The 22,210-nt window shown below is 50.9% G+C and overlaps 9 protein-coding genes across 9 annotated transcripts; 6 read left to right on the top strand and 3 right to left on the bottom strand.

The window, feature by feature from the left end:
* Window positions 1-454: 454 nt before the first annotated feature.
* N7539_008969 (putative antigenic thaumatin domain protein) lies at window positions 455-964 on the bottom strand (the record flags this gene model as incomplete). Its single annotated transcript, XM_056938564.1, has 1 exon — window positions 455-964. The coding sequence occupies one exon, from the start codon at window positions 962-964 to the stop codon at window positions 455-457; it is 510 nt and encodes a 169-aa protein (XP_056785941.1).
* A 1,009-nt stretch (window positions 965-1,973) lies between these two features.
* On the top strand, window positions 1,974-2,414 carry N7539_008970 (uncharacterized protein; the record flags this gene model as incomplete). Its single annotated transcript, XM_056938565.1, has 1 exon — window positions 1,974-2,414. One exon carries the CDS (start codon window positions 1,974-1,976, stop codon window positions 2,412-2,414), a length of 441 nt encoding a protein of 146 aa, XP_056785942.1.
* Window positions 2,415-3,134: 720 nt separating this feature from the next.
* Window positions 3,135-4,100, top strand: N7539_008971 (cysteine hydrolase family protein; the record flags this gene model as incomplete). The annotated part of the gene is made up of 1 exon (XM_056938566.1): window positions 3,135-4,100. One exon carries the CDS (start codon window positions 3,135-3,137, stop codon window positions 4,098-4,100), a length of 966 nt encoding a protein of 321 aa, XP_056785943.1.
* Window positions 4,101-4,703: 603 nt separating this feature from the next.
* Window positions 4,704-5,470, top strand: N7539_008972 (GNAT family N-acetyltransferase; the record flags this gene model as incomplete). Its single annotated transcript, XM_056938567.1, has 2 exons — window positions 4,704-5,136; window positions 5,214-5,470. The coding sequence occupies 2 exons, from the start codon at window positions 4,704-4,706 to the stop codon at window positions 5,468-5,470; spliced, it is 690 nt and encodes a 229-aa protein (XP_056785944.1).
* A 289-nt stretch (window positions 5,471-5,759) lies between these two features.
* N7539_008973 (dienelactone hydrolase) lies at window positions 5,760-7,547 on the bottom strand (the record flags this gene model as incomplete). Its single annotated transcript, XM_056938568.1, has 3 exons — window positions 5,760-6,691; window positions 6,778-7,215; window positions 7,301-7,547. 3 exons carry the CDS (start codon window positions 7,545-7,547, stop codon window positions 5,760-5,762), a joined length of 1,617 nt encoding a protein of 538 aa, XP_056785945.1.
* Window positions 7,548-10,001: 2,454 nt separating this feature from the next.
* N7539_008974 (fungal specific transcription factor domain-containing protein) lies at window positions 10,002-12,004 on the top strand (the record flags this gene model as incomplete). Its single annotated transcript, XM_056938569.1, has 4 exons — window positions 10,002-10,873; window positions 10,931-11,008; window positions 11,075-11,321; window positions 11,381-12,004. The coding sequence occupies 4 exons, from the start codon at window positions 10,002-10,004 to the stop codon at window positions 12,002-12,004; spliced, it is 1,821 nt and encodes a 606-aa protein (XP_056785946.1).
* A 145-nt stretch (window positions 12,005-12,149) lies between these two features.
* On the bottom strand, window positions 12,150-14,272 carry N7539_008975 (uncharacterized protein; the record flags this gene model as incomplete). The annotated part of the gene is made up of 3 exons (XM_056938570.1): window positions 12,150-13,194; window positions 13,317-14,131; window positions 14,192-14,272. 3 exons carry the CDS (start codon window positions 14,270-14,272, stop codon window positions 12,150-12,152), a joined length of 1,941 nt encoding a protein of 646 aa, XP_056785947.1.
* Window positions 14,273-14,874: 602 nt separating this feature from the next.
* N7539_008976 (uncharacterized protein) lies at window positions 14,875-16,875 on the top strand (the record flags this gene model as incomplete). The annotated part of the gene is made up of 8 exons (XM_056938571.1): window positions 14,875-15,124; window positions 15,181-15,323; window positions 15,381-15,429; window positions 15,485-15,649; window positions 15,727-16,124; window positions 16,202-16,269; window positions 16,350-16,522; window positions 16,577-16,875. 8 exons carry the CDS (start codon window positions 14,875-14,877, stop codon window positions 16,873-16,875), a joined length of 1,545 nt encoding a protein of 514 aa, XP_056785948.1.
* A 2,558-nt stretch (window positions 16,876-19,433) lies between these two features.
* On the top strand, window positions 19,434-21,480 carry N7539_008977 (putative phthalate transporter; the record flags this gene model as incomplete). The annotated part of the gene is made up of 8 exons (XM_056938572.1): window positions 19,434-19,657; window positions 19,736-19,775; window positions 19,847-19,975; window positions 20,046-20,163; window positions 20,226-20,371; window positions 20,461-20,678; window positions 20,738-21,199; window positions 21,357-21,480. The coding sequence occupies 8 exons, from the start codon at window positions 19,434-19,436 to the stop codon at window positions 21,478-21,480; spliced, it is 1,461 nt and encodes a 486-aa protein (XP_056785949.1).
* Window positions 21,481-22,210: the final 730 nt, after the last annotated feature.

Here is a 22,210-nt window from a genome sequence, read left to right on the forward strand (position 1 = left end):
CATGTAAGCTTCAGGGTCCCTGATTGAGCCGCAAACATGGTAGTCCTATATTAAATATTATGGGATGCAGATGGAGACTTTGGCTCAAGGACGCCCGGGAAATACCGGCACGATAGATTTCATGTCTAAGATGATGTCTGTTATGTCGGCAGACTAACTGGCTAGCACCTGGACCAAGCGACAAATCGTTCGAGTTGGAAGACAAGGCAGCTCTATGATACTTGGACGTCAAGGGGAAGAGCGTGTCAAAGAGTGTTGTAATTTGTTTCCAAGAATTGAAATAGAGTGGGCGGACTTTTTTGAGTCTCAAGAAGCCCACATGAAAATCGTCTAAGTACATGTCATATACAAATCTGTCAATTTGATATCATCAAAGCCGTGCGAACAAAGGAAATAAAACCAGCGGTCTAGATGAATGTTGGAGAAAAAAGAAAGAAATGAAGGTTGAATCCGTCTAGCCCAGAGTGACGGTGTACTGCGAGTTGACTGAGCAGGAAAGTGTGTTCACGTCGTTGGGGTGCTGGTAGGACTGGGCGCAGTTGGCATCACCTGGCTTGCAGACGGCGGTGGTGCAGCTCGAATCGCTGGGGATTGCGGAGAAACCGGCCTTGACGAAGGGCGAATCCGGGCTCATGTCGATGGAGGACATGTCCCAGTAGAGCTTATCCTTGTTGACAGTGTACTCGAACTGGAGAACACTGCTCTGGGACTGAGTGGTGGACAGCTTGATGGAGATACCACCGCCGTTGGGGTTGATCTGCCAGCCCTCAGAATAGGTGCCGCCGCCCTTGGGGAGAGTGTGCATCTCGCCGGGGTTCGCGGATGTTGTCCAGAGGTAAACATCGGTGTCAAGGTTGTTGACGAAGTTGACACTACCGCCGCCGGCATTGTCGCGGGCCTGGTGAGGAAGGGCCGCAGCGGTCAGAGCGAAGACGCTGGCGAGGAGGGTCTTGGCGAACATCATTTTGAATGTGGTGCTTTGTTCACGAAGGGACTTGATGCGGATCAAAAAGCAAGTGATTTTGAAGATTCGGGAAGAAAAAGGAATGTCTTCACGGAATCGAAAAAGAGATTGACAAGAGAATGTGGGATCTGAAAGAGAGTGATCAGATCGCAATATTCAACAAGGAAGGACAGACGTATCAGAGAAGGACAGTGATCGTTGATGAGGAAAGAAAAAGGCATCTTGGTCGTCGACCATCCTGTCTTTATATCCTCGATCTCGGTGGGAGTGTGGAGTCGTGGCAAAAGACTCCATGCTTAATGCCTTCTGGGCGTAATAAAGTTGAGATATGACGGAGATTCGCCGGGTATTCCAGCACTTTGTGGGTCATTCTCTCCTCCCCGAAGGCCTCGAATGTCTAGAGCATCGCCGCATTTGGCAATGCTCAGACATGATCTAGGGTTCCGAGAAACCGAACCTAGAACACCCACATGTTGGAAACCATTCTGGTTTGCGCACTCCCCTGGTCGTCCACCGTCACACTGGGCAAAAATGTAATCTCCTCAGTGGCGTCAGCCTCCTGCGCGTTTCTTCCTCGTGGGCGACAGATTTGCCTGGTGAACCAAAGAACCACCGGACCCCGATGTCAAGACCGTCGCCGCGGCTGGTTACACAGGGCCCAAACCAACTAAAAATTCCATGTTCTTTTCCAAGAGTCGGCAGTCGGCACTCCTCGCCTTGGCCGTGGCTATTGCGAAGCAACGCCGCAAGACGCCGACATCTTCAGGGAAATGACTGAAAGTATGGAATCGCGAACACTCTCTGCAAATACTTGCAGAATTAAACTCATCATGCGGCAATATTACCGTCCATTTGGTAGCGAAGGTCCCTTCAAGCAAACGTGCTGAACTTCAATATTCCTTGGTCGTAGCAGATGTATCTGCCTGGAAAGAATGTCACATGACAAGAACTTGGTCGCATTACGAGGGCCCAGAGGCTGTCCACTTCATTAGCAGGGTACACGAGCGCGATGGCTGTCATATGGATGATCCTAGACGGTAGAGGCACCAAATGGGGGGTCTCCATACTCCTCATTGCATGGGGGATCTCTCCCTTGCCCCAGAACGCCACGCAGGGTACGGGGGAACACCACCAAACAGGCAACCATGCCGAGCCACAAGCCCTACTGCGCCTTTCAATTCACTCCATGGTCAACAAGGACTCGAAGCTGGTCCGGTTCCGGGGATCTGGCGACGATCCCATCTGGATCGCCAACGTGGCAAGTGGGACCAAGGGCAAGCGGCTACAGAGGAAAAAATCGCCTCCACGTTGCGAGAAGACATCTGGAATGATGGTCAACCCGTGGAAAGATGTGTTTCGGGCAGAATTCTGGAAAAGTGTGAAGAAGGCATGGAAGGACATGGTCGCTGAGGCGAGCGGTGTCCATGGTACCACCATCACGTCACCCTGAATCACAGGGGGGTTTGCCTAGTCTGATGAGTGGCAAGACAGTGTGAACTGGGCGGGTATTGGCACTCTCGTATATACCCTTTCAATGATTCCAGAGCAAGATACAGTTGCACCGATCAACACTCCATATTTCTCGCAGGACATGACAAATTGGAACGTTTCACCACGGTGAATTACTGCCACCAGAGAGGACTCATCAACGTGGCTATTGTACCAGTAGTCCTGTCGCCGAGGCCAAAATGTGCTCGGTACTCTTCATACTTCGGGGTCTGAACAGTTCCTGCGCCAAAGGTGCGATAAGAACCAGTTGAAATACTGCACAAATGCACCGACAGTCAAGGCACCAGAGAGATGATTTTAGGTCAGCTCCGTACATGTCCACTCGATACATTAACTAATTGATCCACGAAGGTCTCATTGAGAAAAGTCGCGCTAATCATGATGAATCACGCAGCTTCCTCAGTCTCGGTCATCTGCTATTTCAATGCAAAGTATGTACCCAATACGGGACCATGCTATCGCGGGTTCAGTCTCAATACTCGGCCGTCACGAGTGCTGGGGGTTACAAAGCTACCCCAACTGGTGCGGGGAACATGTACAAAGTAAAGCCGATAAGAGAATTGGAGACCATCTTGGCCATCATCAGTGAACTGGTGTATTTAAGGACAGAAAAAGGCCAAATTTTGAAATATCTCGGATAAGTATTTTGATATGCATCAGAATGTCAGTCTCGCAAGTGATCGGAAATCCCACAGACAACTACTGGCTGTATGATCCTGCCAGCGACACATTCGATCTCTCACGTGGATCCAAGTCTGACTCGCTCATCACACTCGAGACCACGACGCAGAAGACATGGCTCGATCCTGCCAGCACTGTCTTGCTTCTGATTGATCTTCAAAACTTCTTCCTCCACCCCGCGGTACGACCACGCAAGACAGATATGCCTTCACCGGCAGAAGCAGCCACCGAAGCGCTCCTTCGCGTCGGTATTCCTGCAGCCCGTCGCCATGGGATCAGAATCATTTGGCTCTGCTGGGGTCTGACGGAGCAGGACCTCAGCCAGATGCCACCGGCGATTTTTCGCACGTTTGGATGCTTTCAAGATGGGCGCCCGGCAGTCGGACATGCCACAGATCCCAGCAAGAGCAAGACACCGACTCCATCGCTCCCTGACATGCGTCGCGTCAAAGACCCCGCCTTGTACAAGGGCCTCGGGACCGAGCTTGGACCCGTAGCGCTAAGCGATCAGGAAACGGTTCCTGGCGGGGCGGTCCTGATGCGCGGGTCGTGGAATGCGACTCTGTTCGACCCCTTTCACCAGGAATACGAGAGAAGCCAGGATCGGTCCACGTCCACGGCGACTGACTTGCGGCTCAAGCCCGATGTCCTTTTCCACAAGAATCGCATGTCGGGTCTGTGGGGGGCCGGGTCCGAGCTGGAGACTTTTTTGCAGCGCGAGGGAATCACGACCTTGCTCTTTGGCGGGGTGAACACCGATCAATGCGTGGGGAGTACATTGACGGATGCGTTCAGTAAAGGATACGATTGTATTCTGTTGCGCGATGGCGTGGGGACGGGGACGCCATATGGTGCTAGCACGGTGTGGGAGTATAATTCGATGAATTGTTGGGGGTTTGTCACGACCTGTGATGCTTTGGCTGATGCATCGGTTGAGGCACATTAATTGAAATGAGAGCTACTACTTTTTCAGGTCGACTGATTCATGCTGAGACTCCATGGGATGTACGAGTTGATACTCTCGTTGCAACGGCAGACGGTCGGCGCTCTGTAAGCCTCATTGCCCCGTAAACGCTACCTAACTAACAGTCTACAAACTGTCCAGAGTTCCATGCCAAGATGTGCTTATATGCGCTTACCTGACTGGGTCCACAAACAATGGCACCTCCATGATCCTCCTTGATCCTCCTTGACTAATGAATATTCCACTAGGCAATCCCTAGTCGGCCTGACCGGATTTTCATCATGACTCGCTCCATTCATGATGAGGTGGGACTAGGTACGTAGTTGCCTGCGTCTGACATTTCAGAAACGCCGACGCTAATCGGGCTCCCGCTTCGGTTTAGAGTCATTTCAGAATCGAGACCCAATGGCTCGCACTAAGTAACTAATGGCTGCCGAGAAGTTGACTCACCCCGTTAAGCTCGAGGCATAAATACCAAGGCAACTTTCTGACGAGCAAAAAGGAAAGTCGATCCTATTGCATGTAGATGAACTTATTGATTCAAGCATACTCGCGCAATTAAATCTTATTGATATCATAATCACCATGTCCGACCTCAATCCCAAACCCACCAAACCAGACTACCAAATCCTCCCCGCAACACAGTCCGACTGCGCCGCAATCGCGAAAGTCGAGGCCCTCTCCAACTTCCACGCCTCCAACACAGCCCCCCGCTGCAACCCGGCGCAAGTCATCTTCCCACCCCCCGACGATGTCTCTTCGCGCACGAAAGACCTGTCCGATAAAACACAGAACGACCCGAGCATGAAAATGTGGAAAGTCGTCGTGACGGACCAGGCCGACGGCCAGGAGAAAATCGTTTCGCTGGCCATTTGGCATTTCTATCCGGAGCCCAAGGTCGTGGATGAGTGGAAAGATATTGAATGGCCGGCGAATGCGCAGGGCGAGGCTTGTAATGCGTTCATTCGTGGGATGGCGGCGTTGAGAAAGAAGCATATGTCTGGGAAGATGTTTGGGCGTGAGTGGGAGATGTTCCCTGTCTTCTTTGAGTCTACTATTCTACCCTGATACTGACGGTTTGGATTGACTGCACAGATCTCCAGGTTCTCGCTACTTTACCAGAGTATCGCGGCTTCGGGATGGGGTCGGCTCTCGTCAAGATTGGCCTTGACGAGGGCATGAAGATGGGTCTGAAACTTTTCTGGCTCGAAGCTTCTGCTGATGGATACCCGCTTTATCAGAAGTTTGGGTTTGAGGTAGTGGAGTCCGACAGCTTTGACTTGACGAAATATGGTGGCGATGGACCGGTGCAGGTGAGGGTGATGCAAAAGGTCGTCGATGCGAGTGCTTGATAGAGGGTTTTCCTGGGGGTTCACTTGACGGAGCCCAGTGGGTAATCACATGCAGATATTGTACATAGGCGAAACAAGCGGAGCTCGTAATGCATTCACTGAAAAAAAGCGTCCCATTATTATAATACTTGAAGACTTGAACAGAGGTAATCAAGTAAGCTTGTGAGTAAGTATATGCTCAATCGTCATTCTCAGCCACACATCCGAAATGGCGAACCAGTTGGTCATTCAGTCATTCTCGTTGCCCCTCGTCGAGGTGAAAAGACAGCAATATCAACTGTACCTCAGATCACGACTTTGCGCTTCCCTCGCTCCCTTCCTCAACAGTAGCTTTGCGAGTGGCAAGCTTGGGTGGCTTGGATTTCACTTGCTGTTTCGCCTTTGGTTTTGCCTCGGCGTCATTCCCATTTGCTCGCTCTTTGTGTTCTGCGTCTCCATTCGTCTCGTCTGCTCCATTACCATTGATCGTCTCCTTTGTGTCTTCTGCATCTCCATCAGCGTTCTCCTTGTCGTCTTCTTGGGCCTCCTCCTGCCCCTCCTGCCCCTCCTCGGGTTCTTCCTCTTCCTGCACAGTCTGCACCTTTTTCCGCTGCCTGATCGGCATGCCCGGCTCGACATCACTCTTGAGCTCAGCAGCTGAGTCGTATCCGGCCACAGAGCCGGCCCGTGAGGCCCGACTCTTCCGAGCGCGCGCCCGACGAATCAACCGATTATGATAATCCATCTGTTCTTCTTCCTCCAGATCTTCCCGCAAAATACGACGAGCAGCTTCGCGGCCCACGACCGGAAGACGATCAACACCCTGCGCGGAGGGAGGCACCATCTTGGCATCGAGAAGGCCAACCTGGACCAACACGCTAGCTTGGTCCCAGTAGGTGTGTTCGGAATACAGACGGCCGGCGCGCAGGCTGACGATGCTGACGAGGATGATTTCGACGCGCTTGTTGGTGGGTGGGACCCCCGGGAGCATCCAGGGAATTTCCTGGGTGTGCTCGAAGGTGACGTAGAGTTCGTCGACGACGCGGTCGGCGCCGGTGGTCCGCGAGAGTAAGCGGATATGCATTGATGGAGGCAGTTTGCCGACAAAGTATTGATCGTAGAAGCGGCGTAGAGCTTGTGTGCCGATTCCGCCGCTCACGGTTGGCGCAAAGGTGACTCCGGGCTTTTTGTGTGTCACGTAGCCGTCCATGGTCTTGCCGAGGTTCGATTTGAAGAATTTGGCTGGTAATTAAGTTTGTCATTCATTGGGCTCGAGATTCATAATCTCATGTGTGGGGGGTTTTCTTTTTTCAGTCATGAAGTCTTACCTTCCTGGTGTTCCTCCCACCTGCTCTCGAGGTCGGGGTCTCTCGAGAAACCCCTACGCAGAGCCCTCAAAGTCCGAGTGAATGCCAGATCTCCGGCCAAATGATCATACTCTTCCATGTCGTGTTCCGCGAATCCCGGCTCAGCCTGGTCATAGGTGTATGCTGGATACGCCAGGTCCAGCCGCTCGCCTGTGCCGATGCCTGGGTTGAGAGGACGTGTCTTGCGTCGCTTCTTCCCCTGGATTCCTAGTGCAACTGGAATGGTTGCGACATCGATGGTCTTTCCGGCAAGGTGCACCACGACCTGAAGAGACATAGGAAACCTCGAACGTGTGTCTGGAATCACACTGGGGTAGTAGGCGATCAGCGCGCAAAGACGGCTGGCATTTTGCGACTTGATGTAATAGTCCAAGCAGTAGTTGGCCGCGTCTCCATAGGCTATAGCCCCAAAAAGAAAGGTTAGCATCCTCACATCCTCGCCTGCGCATTGTTGCAATTCAGAAAAAATCCAGAGCAGTCTTACCGATCACCGCATAATTTTCTCCGACGCCCAATCCCTCCTTGACACTTCGCAACCGACTCTCATATTCGCGGCCACCCCCATCGAGCGGAATATACACAACGTCAAATCCCTCATCCTGCCAGGCCTTGATAGTCTCGACATCGAATTCCCCCGTTTCGGCCGTGATACACACACGCGCATTGTTGTTGCCATTGTTATATAAGAATCCACCCCCGATTCCGGGCGCATTGATTGACACCGTCGCCATCTTATGTTTTTGTCTGCTGGTCTTGCGCCCCACAACAATCGATAACAAGTCAAGTGTTTGGGTTCCTTCTTCTTGACTACCGCTGTCGTCCTCGCCAGCTGGAGGTGTGTTTTGGTCCGACAGTTGGTCTGACGTGAAGATTTTGACGAAAACCTTCAATCGAGCTGCTTTGGTCGAGAGGGCGTTGAAGCGCTTTTTCTTTCAAGGTCTGATTTCGACGAGGCTGAACCGAATGCGCTCGTTAACTAATCACTACGGACGATGCGTGGTGTGACACCTAACGGGCTGCTACGTCATGGGCGTTATTGTGTCCACCGCCGCCACGTCATAACGGTCGCGAGATCCTGGATCCGGGTCAGGGTCAATCTATTTCTGTGAGATGAATGGCTATAGGTAGTTGCACGATATGTGAAGAGGAATAGGTAATCAATTGCGGGCGCATTTACCATGGTGTAAAGGGTTGGACCATGCGAATCGATGGCGACCGAGGAGCCGCCGCATTGAGCGGTGGCTCAGAGTAACGCTGGCTGAGTATCGTTTAGTCCCGACTCAGGGTCACTGGGCAGAAAGAGATACCTATAGGTATAGGAACTTGGGCAACAGAGATTCAATGGGTTGCGAAGAGGAGAAAGGGCACTTCTGGCTATGTAAAGGAACAACCCTCTCCTTCACCTAGACAGACATCTCCAGGGCGGTGGAACTACATCTGTCATCAACTCTCCGGCGTGCGATTCGCAGACCCGGTTTTAAAGGTGTATCAAGGCCCCACCTTGAAACTTGAGTGCCCACCAACATCCGTAGTCAACCCCCATTCCGTTAAATGGAACCTACCTACCTGACAAGACGTTGAGAAGACATCCCACTTCTGGAGCGTGTGGTCAACTCGAGGGAGTCGGAGCGCCGTTCAAACTAACCCCCCCGGTCCCCCCCCTTCCCCCCGGAAAATCAGTATATCCGCCCATGAGTCAAGGTCAACTGACTGTGGAGCAACCCTCCTCGGCTGATATTTGTAAAAGCATACCAGGTAACTACCACCATATTCACAAAAAAAGTACTACCACTATTCATCAAACTGGAAACCCTGTGAATCATCGCCAAGCCAAGTGTGAATCTCTTCTAATGCATGGAGGTCATTGTTCAGAGCTGACTGTCGCACCCTCTCGTCGACTCGTAAGTACGACTAGCGCCTTCGAGACCCTCCCCGAGCGGCCGACAAGAACTATTTATTGTTCGTGATGATCAGCGTATCGCCATCAATCATAATGTTACTCGGATTAAATCCAGAAGACGCAGATGCTTGATCGCACTTCGACACGCGGGAGTTTTGAGTCGCTTGGCGCGTGCTTCGCCACCGTTTCTTCGTGAGACTGCCGGGGTTGACTCCCTTCGATAAGGTGTGCGAGTACTTCACAAAACAAGTCCTGTGGTTCTGCCGCTCAAGACCTGGCAATCGAGGTAGGTCGCAATAATCGGATGAGGATGTCACATCAAGAAAGCATGGAATAGAATATAGATCGCTCTCCGCTCGATACACGATGAGTGATTGTCAAGCTCTACGTGGGTTAATCCAATGTGGAGCCTAAGTAGATGCGACCGTGTGAGTATATGTCTGTTGGAGGATATCATTCTTCTCGCCCATACCCGGACCCAAGAAGCGGAAGTTTTGCAGTTTGAGGGGCAAACTGCCCTAGCCGGAGGATATATCATAGTTCAAGAAAGAGGGGGGGGGCCCAGAAAGTCATCCACCTGCATCTTACTCTCAAGCTAGAGACGCCTTTCAGATCTTGAGGATCAAATGTCGGGCGGGTTCGAGGAAGCTTAATCAAGATCACGTGAGTGATATTCGGGTACCGTACCCCGGGGGAGCACAACTGCCTGGTAACATGAATGGGTTCACGGTTATTGTCAAGATTCTGGCGAGATTAAGCCATTTCGAAATTGAATTGGAAATACATAGCATGCTGCGAGGCCATTTGGTCCGAATGAGAAGCGCATTCCCGTACTTCATGCCCACGTGATTTCAAAGAACTGCCGAGATACTGGAATACTCAACTTCACATCCGCGTGCTGGGGTCGAATCAACCCCGTAGAACCTTCTTGTTTTTGGGTGCCCGATAGCCATCAAGCCTTGAAGAAACAATCGGGTATTTTTCTCGAGAGGACAAAACGTGATACGTCAAGCGCAATGGAGCGACTGCCACCGAACAGACGCCGACACAAAGTGCCTGCAGAGCGAAGGAAAAGGGTCGCCAAAGCGTATGCCAAGATCTCAATCCACTTCGTCTCTTCTGACCTCACTTTCTGACAGTGTGTCTCAGTTGCGATGCGTGTCACATTCGACGGATCAAATGCAATGGCCAGAAGCCCTGTGCAACATGCCAGGCTTCGAGTAGGGAGTGTGATTATCCGTCCGCCGAGGAGAGAATCTCAATCTCTCGACCGATCTTTGACAGCATGATGAGGAGTGAAAAGCTCCTACGATCATGCCTGGCGACACTTGTGCCATCGCCACAGGCGAGGCTACAGCTAATCGAAAAAGTACGGGAAAACGAAGCATCTGTCAGGATGGTTGAAGAGACAGCGACCGCTTCGGCGGATTTCGACTCGGAGGATTTGATAGACGGAGGCCGCTTCCTCTCAGACCCGGACGGCCAGAGCAGATTCATTGGTGGTGCATCAGGGGCTGCATTCTTGGATCAAATTCGCCAATTTGTGATGTGCGTCTCGGCATTCCTGCGCGAAGTTGATGAGGGCTATCAACGGGTGTTGATCGATGAGGCCTTTGGTAACCTGCTCGGCATGTACCAAACGCATGACTCTCGCTTACTTGAACTACCGGAAGTGGACCCCTATCATCTCGTACCTTATGCAGAGGCCAAAAGGCTCCTTTTGCCTCTTTGCACCTCCTCGAATACAAATGACCAGATCAAAATCTATTTCTGGGGACCTATAATGGAGTTGGTACAGGAAATTTATTACCCAGCGCCCGGTACTGACCGCCGTCTCGATCCTATAACACTCGCAACATTCAATGCCGCTCTTGCTTTTGCCACTCAACAAGATACGATCGCGACACCTGAATCTGGAAGGGAATACTATGCACGAGCAACAATCTTTCTTGGAAGGCCATTAGAAGCGACTACGAAGCGACACATAACTTGTTTCTTGTTGCTGGGATGCTATCTCTTCGGCGAGCACAGGAGAGATGGTGCATACTCTTATATTCGCATGGCTGGACACCTGGCTGTCACATACGGGTTCCATCAAAGCCAGGCGACGGGTGAGGGACAGAAGAGACTTTTCTGGACAATCTACGCCCTAGACAGGTAAGTTGAATAAAGCATATTTGTGATTGTTCGGAGAGCGATAGCTGATTGGTATAGATCATTGAGTGGTCTGCTGGGACGACCGCCGATGATGAACGATGAAGATATCAGTGTCGCCTTGCCAGTTGCCAGCCCGTGAGTGTTTGTTTCCTGCCAGGCAGAATACACATCCATGTATGGTACTGATGGACATACTTTAAGGGGGTTGCCGGATCCCGATGGCCTGAGGCTTCATGCAGAGCTTGCAAAGATCGTCGGGCAGGCCGTGGAGAGAATCTACGGCTACGGCGGTAGAGGATCGCGCAGACCAGAGTTAATCAATATCCTTGATTCTCTGGACGCGCTGGAGAAATGGAAAGCTAACCTGCCACAGTCATTCGATCTCTCTGCCTGCTCCATATCGACGTCAAGCAGGGACTTGCTTTCCCTGCATATGACATATAACCACGTGAGTGCTTTCAGGTTCCATGCGCGGAGAAAAAGCTTCTTGAGAACCCTTACAGACAGAACCTAATCAAAAGACCTCAGGCGATTTTGATTGTCACGAGACAACCCTTTCTGCTGGCCGTCAGGAGAAAAGTTGCGCAAAGCTTTGTCAACTCAGACGAAAAGACCCTGGCAAATGAGGCGTTGATTCATCAGTGTTCTGCAGCCGCCGAGAGAAATACGCAACTATTCTGCCAACTGCTTGAAGCGAACACTGCCGACGCAATGTGTGCGAGTACGATTGACTACCACCATGCTTTCAATGCCGCCTTGATACTCGACCTCGCCCGATTACTTAATCCCAACGGTATGACTGCTTTACAGAGCAAAGTCCAAGTTCAATTCACAATCACGATGCTGGAGAAGGCTTCCCAAAGAGGATCTGCGTACACTGAAGACTGTTCCTCTGTGCTCACGAATCTACATCGTTTTATTGAGGAGCTACTCCGAGTTCTATCTCGACTTGGCGATCTCAAAAGGGTCAAAGTGACTGAAAGACAATTGCTTGCGTTCGATGCGATGAATTCTGACGATCTCGAGGATCAAGTGGACGTCCAAGTTACATCTATCACGGGAGCGTTGCCAATGGCACAGAGCGACATTTTTGGTGAATTCATGGGTTGGCTCGATGAGGCAATTCTGTGATATGATTTCACAAGGAAAGTTGCTGATAAGAAAAGATGGGAGACTTTGTTTGCACCTATTTTCGCCCGCACGGACGTTCAGACGATAGACCTATTGTTGTTGATATCGGAAAGATAATGTGAAATTCGAACCCATTGCCATGCTGCTAAAGTGCGTTTTGCGGCAAGACGACCCGCATCCGATCACGAAGAAGAGCCGAGCCGATCATGCTCCCAGGCCAGCTGAACCAAGCCTTGCTCGTACATTCTCCGGTCAGAGCATCCACGGCCTCAGAGAAAAGGCCGTCGGGGAACATAGATCCTTGGATCTTTTTCCACGCGAGATCTCTGCCAGCGGAATCGCCCGTTAATTCTGCAAACACCAGCTCTTGGAAGTAACCCAATGGCCAAGGAGCCCGAGTGTGCACACTTCCTAGCCCTCCGAAAGGCCCATTCCCATAAAAACCACCTTCATTGGCCGCGGACAATCCGAATCGGATTGTGCGAGTCCAGATCTCAGAAGCATCGCCAGTACTTGCAAATCCCCATTCTTGTGCAAACAGAGTAGGAATATCATTTGCATCGTGGTAGAAGGTATGTTGCCCGGCACCATCGGTTAGGTATGCAAACATCGTCGTTCCTGTTGTTGGATTTCGCGCAACAAAGTGACTCATGGTGGAGTGAAATGTTTCAGCTGCGAGCTGCTTCATGCACGAAGCCTGTAGTGACTCTGTATCTCCGAGCCTCTCTAGCAACACGGTAAATCTGTGGAAAGTGTACCACAAGAGGATGTGACTTGAGAAATGAAATGGGAACTCCACTGGGTCATCTCCCGGTGTCTCATCCGTTGGAAACAGATGGGTCCGGAGGTCTCTCTTTCCAAGCAAAACATCAATGACGACAGCAACTCCGCTTTCTTCGAGAATATCCTGTACGGAGAGGTCTGAATCCGAGATCGTATCGACGAAATCACACAGCTCCAAAATAGGGTAGCACTGCTGATCCAGCTGAAAGATTGGTCCGTCCTTGGGAACTCCGTTGGCCAAGTATGAACGATGCCAGAATCCGTGGGGGCGCTGAGCATCGCGAAAAACCCAATTGAGATGGCCTTTGACTCGGGCCGCGATTTCATTTCGATATCGATGCGCTGTCTTGGCATCTACAATCAAGTCCGACTGTCGAAAAACGTCCAAGAGGAATTTAATCTGCCAGCTGGGTGATGGAGAAAGGTTAGTACCTTGCAAATCAAATGACCAATGGTCGAAGGGGCATCGACTGACTAGTTGTCCCTGTTCCAGCCTAATGGAAGAGCTACATGATCTGTGATCACGCACACACTGGCATCGGATATTGGGATCATACAGTTTCCAAGGACGTATGCAAGGTTTCCGCGAAGTATTGTCAACGCTTGCGGATCCTCCAATTTCCAAACTGGAGAGTAGGGAATTGCACAAGAGAGATGCTGTCTGGATTGAAAGGCTAGCCCCTGCGCTTTCGGTTGCAATTTCAAACGGAAAACAAACGGCGAGTCAGATGAAATTGTCACATTCGCTGGAAACTCTTGGTCGGCTGGTCCTCCGCAATAGGTCTGCTCTGTGTCGCGAAGCAGGAGATCTGTGACCTCCTCTCGGTTTGACCAGATTTTGCCGTCCACTGCTGCGTCCAGATTAGAATTTTGGATCGAAAACGCGTTACACGGTGAGGCTTGTGATTTCAAGACATTCAATGTCTCCGGAAGCGGAATCGGCCCTCCTTCAGTGAGTTGCCCGTATGATGCACGGTTCATGCTCATTTTAAGACTCAAAACAATTGGCACGATGCATGCGCGGTCAGAAGTCGTGGAAATGGTCGTTGTCTGTTCAAACACACCGTCCGGAGAGATTGCGTGGACTCTCTGCACGCGGATATTTCCCGTGATGTGATAGTAAATGGTTTGGCGATCTCGATGGACGGAAACCTCCGGGTAATGCAGTGGACGATCACGAATCTGCAGCCCGAATCCAGGTAGATCTTGTTCGAGAAGCTTCAACATTCGACAACGATAGGATCGAACGTAGGAAGGGTCGTGGAACTTGCCGCCGTCGAATTGCTCATAAGGTGAAAGCTGAACGACGCCATGGTGCGGATGGTAGAACGCGAAATGCAAGAACTATTGAAAGAGCCGATAAGTTGACGAATGGATGTTCTGCAGAGACTGAAAATCCCATACCGTTCCTTGATGATCCATTGATACCATCAGGCCGTCTGAACCCCAATCCAGTGTCTTTAGTCGCCTCTTCACTGCCATCATGGCTGGAGAATCGGGTCCTATGGAACCCATAGATGCTGCACTACCACAAGTTGCACGAGAAAGATTGAACAATCTGCTGAATAAATCGAGCGATATGGTTTCAATGAAAAAGCAGTTTCACCAAGTATCATCGGATTCTTGAAAGGGCAGCATCGAAAGTTTAAATCGTAAGTCGTTGCGGCAATTTCTCCAAGCTCAACTGTTCTATTGACTGACACGATTCCCGTGTTGCTATATCGGCCCACTTCTCGGCTGCAGTACCCGCGGCGGGTAAGGGGCCCCCGGGTACCGCACCCGGCTGCAGCAGCTGGCTCGCGGTTGAATAGCGGGCCTATGCCGCAGAAAAGCTTAAATACTATCCCACACCTTCTCACGTAGCCGAGGAAGACGGTTTTAACTCCAGATTTTGCTGGGTACTGTACCCGGATACAGCGCTGGTAGCGCACATCACCGTTAGACTTAGGATGTCTCGACTTTGTCGAGACGGTTGAGCTGGGCGCTATATATGGATTGCCTCGAACCCCGGATTATCGCAATCCAAGAGACTTGCAATCAGACCGACTCTATCAGAATATCTTGATCCCAGCCAGAAAAAGGTCACAATGGAATCGGTCAGCCAGGAGTCTAAGGGCGCCTCTGTGCACGAGGAAAAGGTCATGTCTGACAATATACGTGATGATGTGGATCACCACAGACCCCTTCCAGATGGCTATCATCCTCGTACGGAGGAGGAGAAGGCTTTGAGTCGTTCAGTGAATCGAAAGATGGATCTTTTCCTGCTTCCGTTTCTCTCTATTCTTTACCTGTTCAACGGGCTGGATCGAGGGAATGTGGGTAATGCTCAGACTCAAGGTATGCCTAGAAGTATGTTTGGTCTTATGAGCTTGCACACTGACTTGCTGAATCAGGCTTCTCGAAGGATATTGGCGTCACGGCGAACGATGTGAATGACTCTGTCTCGTTATTTTTCGTGACTTTCGTGATCTTCCAGCCGATCTCTGCTGCGGTTGGTCGTCTTGTCGGTGCCAAATTTTGGATTCCGACGTTGATGGTATGCGACTTTCAATGCATTGAATCTCCTAATTCTCAGCTGACCGGCAGTTATTAGTTTCTCTGGGGCGGGTTGACTATTGCCAATGCCTTTGTTCATGGACGAGGTATGTCAAGTCTGGCCAAGGATGAGAAAAAATTGTCTTTTGTTAACTGTCTTAGGTCAATTGATTGCTGTTCGTCTGCTCATCGGTCTGTGTGAAGCCGGTTTTTATCCCACCGCCTTGTTCTATCTTTCGACCTTCTACACGAGGTATGATCTTGGTGTAAGAATCGGACTGTTCTTCGGTCAATACGCCATTGCAGGGGCATTTTCGGGGGCAATTGGTATGTTCAATGACCACAGCGCAGAGTTCCCTTCGATGATAGAAGTGCGAAACACTAATAATGGGCTGTTTTTCCAGCATATGGCATTTTTCACATGCATGGCTCACTCCACAATTGGCAATATTTGTTTCTCATCGAAGGCGCCTTGACAATGGGTTTCGCTCTTCTCTCCTGTGCCTTTCTACCTCGTGATCCCGGCTCAGCTTGGTTCTTGTCCAAGTCAGAAAGGGATTTTGCCTGTGAACGGATCCGCACAGACAGCGAAAGCTGTACTCCCTCAGATCTTGAGACAAGCACTTCGAAGAAGAAGACAAGTCAACTAACGAGGAGCGATGTTGTTGGAACCATGCGGGACTGGAAGTTGTGGACTGCTTTGGTGTGCAATATTTGCGCCAGTGTGCCGAGCCAGGCTTTCTCCGTCTTTCTTCCCCTGGTCGTGAAGGGATTGGGGTATACATCGATCCAGGCGAACTTAGTAAGTCCCGCTACGAGACTCAAGTCAGTCAATCATCATACTCCTTTCTTGGCTGACAATTTTCATCTACCCCCCAGATGTCTGTTCCGCCATTTGTGTGCGGAGCAGTAGGTCTTTACCTTTTCACGTTCAGCTCCGACCGATGGTAAGTGCTTTTCTGCAAGCCGCTGTTTGTTTGCTTTTTTCTCCTTTTTGAAAGTGAACTCGAGCTTACCCCTTCTCCAGCAAAGAGAGGGGATTTCATATTGTCGGCGGCTTAATCGTCTGCCTCATCGGGCTCGTCATGACCATCACTATTGAGAACAACCACGGTCGTTACATCGCATTGTGTGTCCTCTTAATTGGCAGCTACGCGACTTCGCCACTGACGATGGCTTGGCTGAGTGGAAATACCCCCGGTAAGAGCGAACCGAGGCATTTCTGACGTAACCACTTTTTCTGACCATTTTTAGAGCCTGGAAAACGTTCGTTAGTCCTGGGAGTCAATGGCTTCGGAAATCTTGCGGGAGTGATCGGGTCACAAATTTTCCGATCTGAATACGCTCCACGATATCTGGTACCGTTCTACGCCACACTTGGCTTCATATCATTTGCTTTGGTCGGTTACATAGCCTACCGAATCATGCTCAAGCGTGTCAACGTGTATCGGGCGAGGAAAATAGAGACATGGACTCTCGCAGACATTCAGGCCGAGCGAATGGATAATAAACGGTTGGGAGACAAAAAGTATACATTTGTCTATGGTCTGTGAGTCTGCCTTTTGCTTACCACCGGAAATATTTTGAAGTTTGAATTCGGCATTTTGAATTGTGCTTCCCCAGCACCTTTGAAGTCTATGAAACTTGATAGTTTGCCCATAACACAATACGAGTATGTCACGAGACGCATGGATATGCGTTTTCAGATCCTATCGTTTCTCTCGGGATGGCCGCTCGCCAAGGCGTTAGGTATATGAGCTTCTGCATTCCTTGGAACCAAAGCTATCGTCCAGATGTTATTGCCTCGGCTCGTTGCTTTCAAAGCGCAAATGCGTAGCTATTTGGAACTATAAAATTCACTCTGACCTGGAGATCAGAGCCATCCCTCGTGCCGCGGTTCAAATACGCTCTGCTAAATATTCCTGGTGGCCCAGAACCAAGCCGAGTCATGAGACAGATAGACCATGGCGAGATCATGTGCTCCAGTACTCCTGTACGTTGAACGCCACGAACTTCCAGTCTTCTGTTGAGAGCTAAGTTGGGTATGTTCCGAGGGTTAAGCGCCATCCAGCTCGATAGCAGCTATTCAACCTTCCTCTATCGGCGCAGTTCACACGGATATACTTTAAGTTAAGGTTGTAGGCTTTGAGGCAAGTGGCGTAGGGCGAAGTAAGCTGTTTGGCAACTCGGATGAACTCGGAAGTCTGTGTACATTGATGAGTTTGCTTCAAGCTGGATCACTCGCTTTCACATCAATTTTGAGTTGACGGACGGGCCACTCAATCCTGCCCTGGGAGTCAAGTATGATGATAAGTAGACTATAGATGCTTGCTGTCCGGCATAGGGTCCAGACCCTTGGGGCACGTGGATGTTACCAAGGCGGCTAATCGACCCTGTCATGCGCAAATCCCGTCAACATCCCTGTCCGCTAGAACAGCCCGCGAGATTTCACGAATACTTTCCTAGAAAGACATTTGAATCTAGCCGCGGTTGCAAAGCCCATCTTTCCAGGTTAAAAATTAAGTTGTGAGGAGTGTGGAACACTATTTCTCGCTCAGACAATCGCAAGGTTGGCCTGGCCAAGACAACATGACAATGTCCTTGGACGGACATGATTTGTTCACATGTCGGCCGTTACCCCAGATTTGCAGCACGGACATTTGCAGCATACCTACCTATCCATGTCTCCTTCCCGAATTCGCCTAGTGAACCTTCTCTCCCTCGCCTGTCGACACGAGACGAATGGCAGCTGACTTTGGCGCGCAATCGCCATATGGACTGGGTCTTGGCAACCACCGGCCGGGACGGAAATCGTCAAGTGTCCCTCCAGGCAGAAGGTAGATTGTCCCTTTGGATCGAGCGCTTTTGCAAGGAGAAAAATAGACAGCGGCAAAGAGAAACTAGAATGTTTTCGTTGTTCAAATATGGTTTGATACGCATCACGCTGGATGCTGCATTCATTCAATAAGCTTCGCTAGTCTGATCGAGCGGCTTTCACTCATGTCCAGTCCACCTTTCCGTGTCGATGGATGCACCCTTTTCGGAGGCACAGACACCTAGTACCACATTCAGTCCAGGTTGAACCTCCCGCTTATTGTCTGTTCCAAACTTCCCTAACAATTCTGCTACTGCGCATGAGGGATGAGTCTATGACCCAGTTTCGCCTTCAATATGACTCCACTCGACCTGAATACTAGCGGCCAATACACCTGACTACTGAGCTCACAGCACAGGCCAGCCACGAGAAAGTCAAAATCATTTTGTCTTTCTCTGAATCGTTTGCACTGGGAAACTCGATCTCGTCCGCCAAGCTGCCAAGCTGCCAAGCGCCACACGCACCCAGATCACTGGCTCCGTCTCGTGTCTTCCCCGCATTCCCCCCGGGTCAACAACCCCAGATCGTCAACTATCCCTGCTCTCCTGCGCCCTGGTGTATGTCTAGATCCGCCACCGACAGGACCACTGTCGCTTAGTGTGACTCGACCGAGACACCTTTGAGCCCACACGCAGTGGGGGTGGTTGACGCTCTGAGTCTTTGACCCCTCCTCTTTTTCTCCTCGAGGATTGAGAGTGCCACCTATTGTGGGAGGACCCGATATCTGACGGGTGAACTCGTCCAATCCTCGTACTCCTAGTCCTGCGGCTTTCTATCCCAGACAGTCTGCTGCACCGAGGCACTTGTCGAAATTCTGTCGGCTATTGCTCGCGATCCAGCCTGGAGGTGAGAGGGGCAAAAGGCTGGGCATGAAGAATGGCTGATCCGTCCACTGCTAGGTGATGGAGTCCATCAGGTGCTCACCAGCCAACGAAGGGTCGGCGGTGGACTTCTTTGGGGCGGCGTTCTACGATCAGGCTCTCCGTAGTCTGAGCCCCCTCCTCATCGTTCCAATTTCGAGACTGGGGGAGCTCATCGTTTTGTCATTCCCAAAATGATAAAGATGATCCCGCACCCCCTCGTTCCCTGCAACCAACGGGGCTTGTTGTTATCCACGAGACCTGACTGAGTTGCAGCAAGTCTTGTAGTTGACAGTACAAAAGTCGCATCCGAAATTTCTTGTTAATCGACTTCTGACCCTGACTACCATTGCACAGTCTCAATCACTCGCTCATCATGTTGGCCGACGAGAAAGTCGCCAGTGTTGATCGTGTTGAGGATGTCGAAAGACGGACATCGGGCCAGAAGACCCCTCCTTCCGATTATGACGATGAGTTCACCCCAGAAGAGCAGAAGAGAATCATTCGCCGAATTGATCTGCGTCTGGTCACCATGACTGGCTTGGCCTACTGTGTCTCACTCATGGATCGAACCAATTTGAGTGCAGCTGCTATCGCGGGGTATGTATAGTCTGACTCCAGCATCGCGCATCATTGACGATGTCCGAGCAAAACGCTAACTCGTCTGTAATGTGTCAGTCTCAAGAAGGAATTGGCTCTGGATGTTGGAGATCGCTATGTTCGTGACGACCCTCTTCCAGCGCTCACCTCAGACAATAAACTAACGATTCGATCTCTTACTGCTTTTAGTCTATTGTGGTTCTCATGTTCTTCGTTCCATATATTCTCTTCCAGCCGCCAATGACGGTCATCATTCGCAAAGTTGGGCCCACATTATTCTTGGGCTCAATTATCATGACATGGGCCGCTGTGATGATTGTAAGACTCTCAGGCTTGCGCAAGTGGAGGTACTGTTTCAAAGATGAAGCCCTCTCTGACTTTCATGCAGGGAACGGGGTTCGCGAAGAATTGGGGCCAATTGGTCGCACTACGAACGTTACTTGGTCTCTTGGAAGCCGGCTATTTCCCAGGTTGCGTGTACCTCTTGTCCTGTTGGTACACTAGGTGTGAGTATCATGACCAGTATCAAAAAAAGTCAATATCTGACCGTGCTGACCTCTCCATCAAGATGACGTACAAAAGCGATTCTCTGTCTTTTACCTCATCGGCTGCGTTGCCTCTGCAGCGTCCGGTATCCTCGCCTTTGGTCTGATGCAACTAAACGGCACCCATGGCTTGACTGGATGGCGATGGATCTTTATCCTCGAGGGTGTGGTATGTTGACAAACCCCTCTCGTGGGAGAATTGGGCCCATACATTTGTCTCCCCCTGTCAGAGAGTCGAACTGACACAGCGACGACTAGATTACCGGTGTGATCGGCCTCATGTGCTTCTTTTTCCTCGTTGACTTCCCCGACCGCGCTGCGAAATCGTGGAGATTTTTGAGCCAACGGGAGTGTGACTGGGTCGTGCGCCGAATCAACAATGATCGTCAAGATGGCGAGCTGGAAGCCTTCTCTGTCAAGAAGTTCTTGCGACCTGCGCTAGATCTCAAAATCTGGGGATTTGCCATGATTTTCTTGTATGTTTTCCGTACCCACCACGATTCATGCCAAGTATTAATTGAGCCCGTCTCTACAGTTGCGTGACCACCGTCACCTACGCCATCGCCTACTTCCTCCCTATCATCCTGATGGAGGGTATGAAATTCGGCGTCGGCGCTGCTCAATGCCTCGTCGCTCCCCCTTACGTGTTCGCAGGCTTTGTCATGTACGGCACCGCCTGGTTCGCTGACAAGTACCGGGTTCGAGGCCCCGTCTTGGTTTTCAACTCCATGCTGTGCATCATCGGTCTGCCCATGATGGGCTTTGCCCAGGGCAATGCCGTTCGCTACGCCGGTGTCTTCTTCACCGTGGCCGGTGCCAATGCCAACATCCCGTCCTGCATGGCTTACCAGGCCAACAATGTGCGCGGTCAATGGACGCGTGCGCTTTCCAGTGCGACTCTGGTGGGATTCGGAGGTATCGGCGGTATTGCCAGCAGTTTGGTCTTCCGTCCTCAAGATGCACCTGGCTATCGACCCGGCATGTATGCCGCGATTGTGTAAGTTTTGCTGTTCTTTCTCTCTCATCGCTGCTTGTCCCGACCATTCCCGTGTCGGGTGTCGTGGTCCCATTTCCTTTGCTGGATATGCAGACTCCTGGCTGGCTTTTGGGTACTAGTCTTGATCGTGCGCTAATTCCTTTTTGTCTATGTTCAGCTGCAATATCACGATCATGCTCATTGTTGCCACCCTCAGTCTGTGGTTCCGCATCTGCAATCGGCAGGCTAACCAGGGCAAGCGCATCATCGAGGGCGAGGCCACTTTCCGCTATACCATTTAATCTATGTTTTGCGCTTTCTTGATGTGATTTGATGTTCAGGGGTTCTGTGTGTGCATTTGTGCAATGTATGGTGTACTGTATCCTTTTTGGGTGCGGACAATAAGGTGCGGGTTGTTGTGTAACTGAGATCCGTGGCCAGGAAGAAGTCTAACAGGTACTACTACTACTGGTTACTGCTACTACTCCTACTGTGCCCCAGTGGTGGCCCCGGCTATCACTTCAGTGGATCACATGTGATTAGCGTCACGATTTCACGTGATCTATCAAGCTTCTTGGCAGTTGTGTTGTGGCTAATGGCTATACTACTACTATTCGTACACCGCGAGCCTCCAATTGTCCCGTATGTCACGTTCCGGGCGAGTAAAGCACACGCCAAGTTATTACTTTTTTGATTCAAGACACGATTGATCTGTCTGCAATCTGCATCATAGTCGCAGATCCCGAACTCAACGTCGGTGCCGATAATAATGCCCCTCGACTTTGTCCAGTCTAGAGTCGGTGGAGTGATGGAGTGGTGGCCCCCCCCGCGATTCCATCGGTGAGAGTCGGTGCAGGACGGTGTGGGGAGAGGAACTGGAGCCCGGATGTTGCCATGTTGAAGAGTTTCCCGTCGGAAAACGCCATGTGCATCCTGGAGATAATCGTTAGTGGCCTCAGGCAGAGACCAGGGTCAGGCTAGCGCTTATCCCCCTTGGGCCATGTTTGCACTGTTTCACCTGTCCGATAAATC

Source organism: Penicillium diatomitis (genome assembly GCF_028827545.1).
Source record: "Penicillium diatomitis strain IBT 30728 chromosome Unknown utg000015l_segment0_segment0, whole genome shotgun sequence".
NCBI lineage: Eukaryota > Fungi > Ascomycota > Eurotiomycetes > Eurotiales > Aspergillaceae > Penicillium > Penicillium diatomitis.